At 47.6% G+C, this 7,297-nt stretch overlaps 1 protein-coding gene across 1 annotated transcript in view; it reads left to right on the forward strand.

Moving 5' to 3' along the window:
• The first annotated feature begins 1,722 nt into the window (after positions 1–1,722).
• Positions 1,723–7,297, forward strand: part of sv2a (synaptic vesicle glycoprotein 2A) — a 21,905-nt gene continuing 16,330 nt past the window's right edge. The window contains exon 1 of the mRNA XM_056602432.1: positions 1,723–2,347. Coding sequence (XP_056458407.1) covers positions 1,723–2,347 — 625 coding nt within the window. The remainder of the gene's footprint in view (positions 2,348–7,297) is intronic.

The raw sequence follows: 7,297 nt of genomic DNA on the forward strand, positions 1-7,297 counted from the left end.
TGAATCTATTTGTTTTAGTCCTAATGCACCTGTAGCGCCTGAGGGCAACAGTTCAAAAAGTTCAAAGCCAGGGTGGGACCTGTCCTTGGTGATAGTTATTGCTCTGTTTAGGCAGCGGGAGGTGTAAATGTCCATCAGGGAGGGGAGGGGGCAGCCAATGATCTTCTGTGCTGCCTTCACAACTCTGTGGAGCTTCGCCCTGTCTGCAGCGGTGCAGCTGCCGTACCCGATTGTATCGCAGTATGTCAACAGGCTCTCGATGGACGAGCGGTAGAAGGTCCGCAGTAGGTCGGAGTTTAGGTTGTACTTCCTGAGGACTCTCAGGAGGTGTAGCCGCTGCTGAGCCTTCTCACAGACTGCCTTGATGTTCTCTGACCAGGAGATGCCGTCGGAGATGAGGACGCCAAGAAACCCGAGGGTGTGGACCCTCTCCACACACTCGCCGTTGATGTAAAAGGGGGGAGGGTCGGTGCAGTGCTTCCTGAAGTCGACGATGATCTCACTGGTCTCCTTGGTGTTCAGAGCGAGGTTATTCTCTGAACCCCAGGCTGTCTAATTCAGGACCTCCTCTCTGTAGGCTGCCTCATCACCCTTAGAGATGAGTCCGACCACCGTAGTGTCGTCTGCGAATTTGACGATGAGATTGTCGTTGTGTGCAGGGACTGCAGTCGTGGGTGTAGAGGCAGTACAGGAGGGGGCTCAGCACACAGCCCTGTGGGGAGCCGATGCTCAGGGTGCGGGTGAAGGAGAGGTGGGGGCCAAGTCTCACAGTTTGGGGTCGGTTTGTTAAACAGTCCTTTATCCAGGCACATGTCAGAGGGGGAAGGCCGAGAGTGTCCAGTTTAGTGATGAGTCTGTCCGGGATTATGGTGTTGAAGGCTGAACTGTAGTCCGCAAAGAGCATCCGAGCGTTGCTCTTCTGCTGCTCCAGGTGGTTCAGTGCAGAGTGGAGAGCTACGGAAATGGCGTCTTCTGTGGATCTGTTCGCTCGGTATGCAAACTGGTGAGGCCTAAAAGTTGAGGTCATGGGTAGGTAGGGAATTTTTTATTTTATATTTTTTTTTTTTTCCAGCGGCAGCGAATGATAGGTAGGTTGTTTTCCTTTAAAAACGAGAAAATTCGCTCATCCTTGTATAGAATGAAGAGGTGCTTAATTTTTGTCGCACATAAATTGATAGGGTTGGTCGGAAACCGGCACCAAACAAAAAAAATGTTTAGGCCTGAGGGTCAAGTCTGGGGGGAGATGGTCCTTGATGTGCTGAAGGACCAGTCTCTCGAAGCACTTCATGATTACCGGAGTAAGGGCCACCGGACGGTAATCATTCAGGCTGGTGATGCTAGGCTTCTTCGGCACTGGGATTATTGTGGATGATTTTTGGCACGGCGGGATGACTGCCTGGGCCAGGGAGAGATTGAATTGAAGATCCTGGTGAAGGTGGGGGCGAGCTCGGAGGCGCACCCTCTGAGCACCTTGCCAGGTACTCCATGCTAATGATAACATGCAAATAAACCAACCCTGAATCCTTATGTTGATCCGCAGGTCTCCATACCAGAGAGTCCCCCCGGTCCAACAGCCCGGCATCAGCTCTACGGCAGGCACCACGTCCGAGACCCCCGCCCACTCCGCCCTAGAGCTCCTCCACACTCCCATGCTCTCGGGCCGCTCCTGATCCACCACCTCCCGTTCTTCTCAGCGACAGACCACCCCCCCCCCCCCCCAAGATGGAGGACGACGGGCGCTACCGGGACGGCCGCTCAGACTTCATCCGCGGCGCCAAGGATATCGCCAAGGTGGCCAAGAAGCAGGTGGGCAAGAAGATGGGCCGTGGCGCAGACAAGATGGCCGACGAGTACACCAAGCGCTCGTACAAGCGCTTTGAGGAGGAGGATGACGACGACGACTACGGCGGGGCGCCGGGCAATGACGCGGGCTACCACCGCAACGACAGCCGGGCGGCCAACGACGAGGACGAGGACGCCGCCGGCCACAGTGACTCCACCGAGGGCCACGACGAGGACGACGAGATCTACGAGGGCGAGTACCAGGGCATCCCGCGGGCTGACTCCGGGGGCAAGCCGGGCGGCGCCGATGGCCTGGACGCTGGGCAGGCCCCCTTCAGGGACCTGTCGGCCTACGAGGCGGAGCGGCGGAAGGACCAGGAGGAGCTGGCGCAGCAGTACGAGACCATCCTGCAGGAGTGCGGCCACGGCAAGTTCCAGTGGACGCTGTACTTTGTGCTGGGCCTGGCGCTGATGGCGGACGGCGTGGAGATCTTCGTGGTGGGCTTCGTACTGCCCAGCGCCGAAAAGGATATGTGCCTGTCGGAGCCCAACAAGGGCATGCTGGGTAAGGCTTGGCGTTACTCCTCCTCGCTTTTCTTCTCTGCTTCGCCTCTTCAGTGTTCGTGAAAACAACATTGGCATGGTTAACCCGAGGAGGGAGAATGGGGCTGAATGCGTGTCTCTGCCCCATCCATGTAAACCTGTGGGTTGTCACGAGGTAGCAGGGGCTCAGAGCTAGTGCTGGGGAATCCGGTAGTGTTTATTGTGACTCAGCAGCCTTTAGGACTAGTGAAGGAGGCTTAGTTGAACAGGCTACAACAGAATGCCCTCACTCAACTGCTAATTGGCGACAATCAGGACCATAATATCAAACCTGAAAACGATGTCATGCATGCATTGCATTTCTCAAGGTTACAACAAGGGCATTCATGACTCACTGTCAGGGCAGAAGAAAGCTAGTCACCCTCCCTTTTCAGAGCAACGCTTTGAGGGTTCTGCAACATGAAAGAGCCCTCTCGTATTGATGTCAATAATACAGCTGCAGCCCTCCTGTTCTTTTTCCTTACAGCCAGGAAATGGTGTTATACAAGTGATCTCGTAAAACCTTTAATGCAGAAAGGGAAAAAAAAGTAATTATAAAGCTGAATTTGCTAATCAGCAGAGCCCAGATGTACGACGAATTTGGGAGAAATTGGCTTGCTCAGTGCTGCGCTGGAGAGCTTAATCCTAACAAGACTTTTATTTTCTGCAACTGAAACTCTCCGTCTCTCTGGGGTGCGGTCTCTTTCTCTCTTTACCTCTCTTTCTCTTTTTCTCTCTATCTCCATCTCTGTCTCTCTCTATCTCTCTCTGTCTCTCTCTATCTCACTCTCTCTTTCTCTCTTTGGACGGTGCTATTAGGAGGCATTCAAGGTTCAACAGCCCATGCATCTTTAATCGCCACTAGAATTTAGTAAACAGCAATCCCAGGTCTACTTTATATGCTTTAGCTATAATACGATGGCTGGATCATGGTTTGAATAATATATGGTATGTGTGTATTATCCGCAGGCCTAGTGTCTAGTATCGTATCATTTCCACATAAAAATACATTTAATTTAGTGAACACATCTCTCTCTGTCTCTCTCTCTCTGTCTCTCTCTCTGTCTCTCTCTCCGTCTCTCTCTCTCTCTCTCCTCTCTCTCTCTCTCTCTCTCTCTCGCTCTCTCTATCTCTCTCTCTCTCTTTCTCTCTCTCTCTCTCTCTCTCTCCCCCTCTCTCTCTCTCTCTCTCTCTCTCTCTCTCTCTCTCTCTCTCTCTCTCTCTCTCTCTCTCTCTCTCTCTCTCTCTCTCTCTCTCTCTCTCTCTCTCTCTCTCTCTCTCTCTCTCTCTCAGTGTCCCTCTCCCTCTCTCAGTGTGAGCCCACTGTGAGCCTCTGCCCACAGTGGGTGCACATCTGTGATTCTCTCTTGTTTCATGTGTTCTCTCCAGCAGGGAACACATGCATTTGACAGTTTGCTCCCCTCAGGTCTCCCTGTCCAATCAGATTCCACGCTCAGCCTGTCATCCGCTATTGGTTGTCCAGCAAGGGCACCAGAAAACAGACGCTATGGGCCTGAATCACCTCGCGGCCATCTTGGTTCTTAATGTTAGCTGGATGAGGGAATACAGTATTCAACAATCAGTTCCTTTACTCAGTTAGCATTTATAACCAAGATGATCCCCAGTCTCCAAATATATTGCATTCATGAAGAAATTGGAAACGATAGGCTCATCTAATTACAGTGGGATTCTTCTAGCATCTCTGTCATAATTTCAGTCAGTATTACAATAGTTAGCCTAATAATTATTGTTTCAAAATAAATGTCTAAATGAAAATCCAATAATGATAACATACTTATAAAGCATTATTCTTTTTAACTCTGTTATTGACATTCGTATAAAATAAATGATAATTAAGAATATTTATGTTTAAAAAAAAATACACAAAAAATACAAAAAATATATATACCAACATGCCGTTAAGTTTGAATAGGTACCGTACAATACCTAGATACTGCATTTCTTCATCTTAGTTGTTACAATGTTTTAACCTGCTAGTACTTATGTACTATTAAGTATCATGGGATTGGTAATGATTTAGCTCCTCAGATTGCATAATGCTTGTCTACAATACAATGCTATTGAGTGGATCATGTGATCGTTCTTCACATCATGTGAGTTTTACTTTAAATAAAAGGAATCTGATGTATTCCCAATGATGTAGTGGCAAAATAAGTATACTTCAGTGTAGGAAAAAAATCCAAATATCATCAAATATCACTATACATAATTATAAAATGTGGATCAGGTTCAATTAATTGCTGTTTTTGAGTAATCTTGTTTTTGTGGATTTTGAGCAATAAGTATTTGAAAATTGTGCCCCCTGTCTGGTTTGTCTAGGATGAAATAGAGTGGTTAACACCGAAATTTAGAATATTGGTCCTGTCTCGAGTATTATGTATGGCTAATTTCAAATCACCCCTGCCTGCTTCACGATGGCTAGCTATGGGCATTCAAAAACACCCTAAACGTTCATTTTCAGAAATGTGAAACTCATCGATTGGTTAGTGGTGGTCGTTGATGTTCCTAATAAATTATCATAGCGAAATATAGTTTATATCATGTTTTATTTGGCATTTTGTAAATTGGCATTCTGTAAATGAAACGAAACCGGACCGGAGCCGGATACGGAAAGGGAGGATGGTTGTAGTCTTTTCGCTCGGTTCTCCGTATCAACAGTAGGGCTAGAACCGAGCGAAAAGACTATAACCACCCACTAACCCTTTCCCTTTCCGAGACAGGGCCAATATTCAACATTTCGGTGTTAACCACTCTGTTTCATCCTAGACCAACCAGAAAGGGGGCTCAATGTTCAAAATACCTGAATTGTCCTTTAACTACACAAATGAATGATTCATATAGAATTAATTCAGCGTAGTTCTCTGAGATGTGTTGCTATGGTTTTTCTCTGTCTCCTGCGCAACTCCTGGGACTGAACTAGTCTCAGCGGTCCCAGGTGACCGATGATCTTCAGTCAGCGTGTTTGGCTAGCAGCCATGCCATCAAGACGTGACATGTGTAGAATACACAGCACTTTATTACATTAGCAATTTCCCCTTTTGCCTTGCCCCCCCTCTGACTGGGGGACTGGGTGGAGTAGGGCCGAGGCCGAGGCCGGCCAAGCTTGGTGTTGAGGGTGTTGGTGATGCAGGGGGAGGGGTGTAACCAGCCCACTGTTTTTCCCCTCTCCCCCTGTTATACAACTGGCCTGACTCATGCTGAAGTGATTTTCTGTCACGGCTGCTCTGCTTCCCATGGGTCCTAGCACCCATCCTGGTTCCCTCCCTCCCTCCCTTCCTTCCTCCATCCCTCCGTCCTTACCTCCAGCAGTCACTGTAAGACACTGCTGCGCTGAGCCTATCCTCTGCTGTAGCTGTTATTGTTTGTGTGTGTGGTTGTGTCTCTATGGGCGTGTCAATCTTTGTGCGTGTGTGTCTGTGTTTGTCTGTGTGTGTATGTGTGTGTGGTGGGAGGTGTCGATGTTGCTGTTCGGTTGTGTGTGCCTGTGTATCGTTGTGTCCCACTGAGTGTGTTTTTGTGTATGCTCTTTGCAGAGATTTACACCTGGAGATGACAAAGCAAAAAGAGTGGATGTGTGTCACTCTGCATGAAATCGTTTGCAAATCATCCATAGATGTATTCTGTCCTAACAGGAGCGGCAATGAGCCAAGTAGTGGAAGCAAAGACAGATAGAGTGCCGCGGCTCTACACAGCCAAGTCCATCCAAACACCACAGACTTTATTGATGTGTTTGATGGTGAATAAAACCCATTTACTTATACTCTGAGTGGACTGTTAATAGTCAGCGTGTTGCTGATATCCTAATGCGCACTCACTTAGTCTGCAGCAGGGAAGTGAGGAGATGTATAAGCAGGTTTGTCTGTGCGCGGGTGTATTTGTGTTCGCATGTGTGTGTGCATGACTGTGTGTGTGTGTATGTGTGTGTGTGTGGGTGTGTATGTGTGTGACTATGTGATTGTGTGTGTGCTTGTGTGTGCATGCGTGCGTGTTTGTCATTGACTTGCCCTTGTTAGGAAGCTGCAGAGGTGGCAGCTGCAGTTGCAGTCTGGGGTGTGTTCCCCCTAAATTGCGAGAGAACGCCTGGTTGGGTGGTTTCTGCCTCGCAGTGCAGGGAGATGTGGGACGACCTGCTGCATCAGCAGAGACACTGCTTTGTCCTCCTGTCTTAATACTTTACACCGGCTCAGCCTGAGCCTTGGCCTAGTCTAGCGCTGTGAAATTATTTAATAAGAAGTCGTCCTTCATATCCGCTTTACAGTAATCCAAAAAATAAATAAAAATTAGAGGTCTTAAAAAGGTTGGGTACTTTTATGCAAATCCTGATAAAAACTGTATAAAATTACTAAGCGTGTAATCAGATGGCCATGGTGTTGATTGAATTTTATTTAAAATGTTCATATAATTTTATATAGTTTAATAAATATTTTGTTTTTTCTGTGGCCTTAACAGTTAGTGCTGCTATCGCTAACGCTACGATGAACAGTATGCTACAAAGAGCGGCTAATTTGCCTGAGTCCTCATCCTGCTGACCTTTTGCTGAACAGAAACATGCAGCTGCTGAGTGCTAGTAAGAAAAGAGCACAAGTGTGGGCGTCCGTGGGCCTGCGAGTACAATGGCAGTAGAGGAGAGATGGCGAGAGAGAGGAAGCAAGAGAGTGATAGAAGCTGTGTTGGTTGTGCTAAGTGGGTCTATTTGTTTTACCTTAGTACCATGCTTGGATATCATTTTCTTAAGGATCTCGTTAAAATTAATATTCAGCTTCAGTTCCAGTTCATTGGATGTTGACACAGTTCTAGGTCATCAGTTATCACATTTCCAATTAAATGCTTTGTGTTTGTATGTTTAAAACATTTTAACGGACCAAACATTTCTAAGAAATCTAAATTAACAGGCCAAAGCACGCTCACAAAA

This window comes from Gadus chalcogrammus, chromosome 11 (assembly GCF_026213295.1).
Source record: "Gadus chalcogrammus isolate NIFS_2021 chromosome 11, NIFS_Gcha_1.0, whole genome shotgun sequence".
NCBI classification, from domain to species: Eukaryota; Metazoa; Chordata; class Actinopteri; order Gadiformes; family Gadidae; genus Gadus; species Gadus chalcogrammus.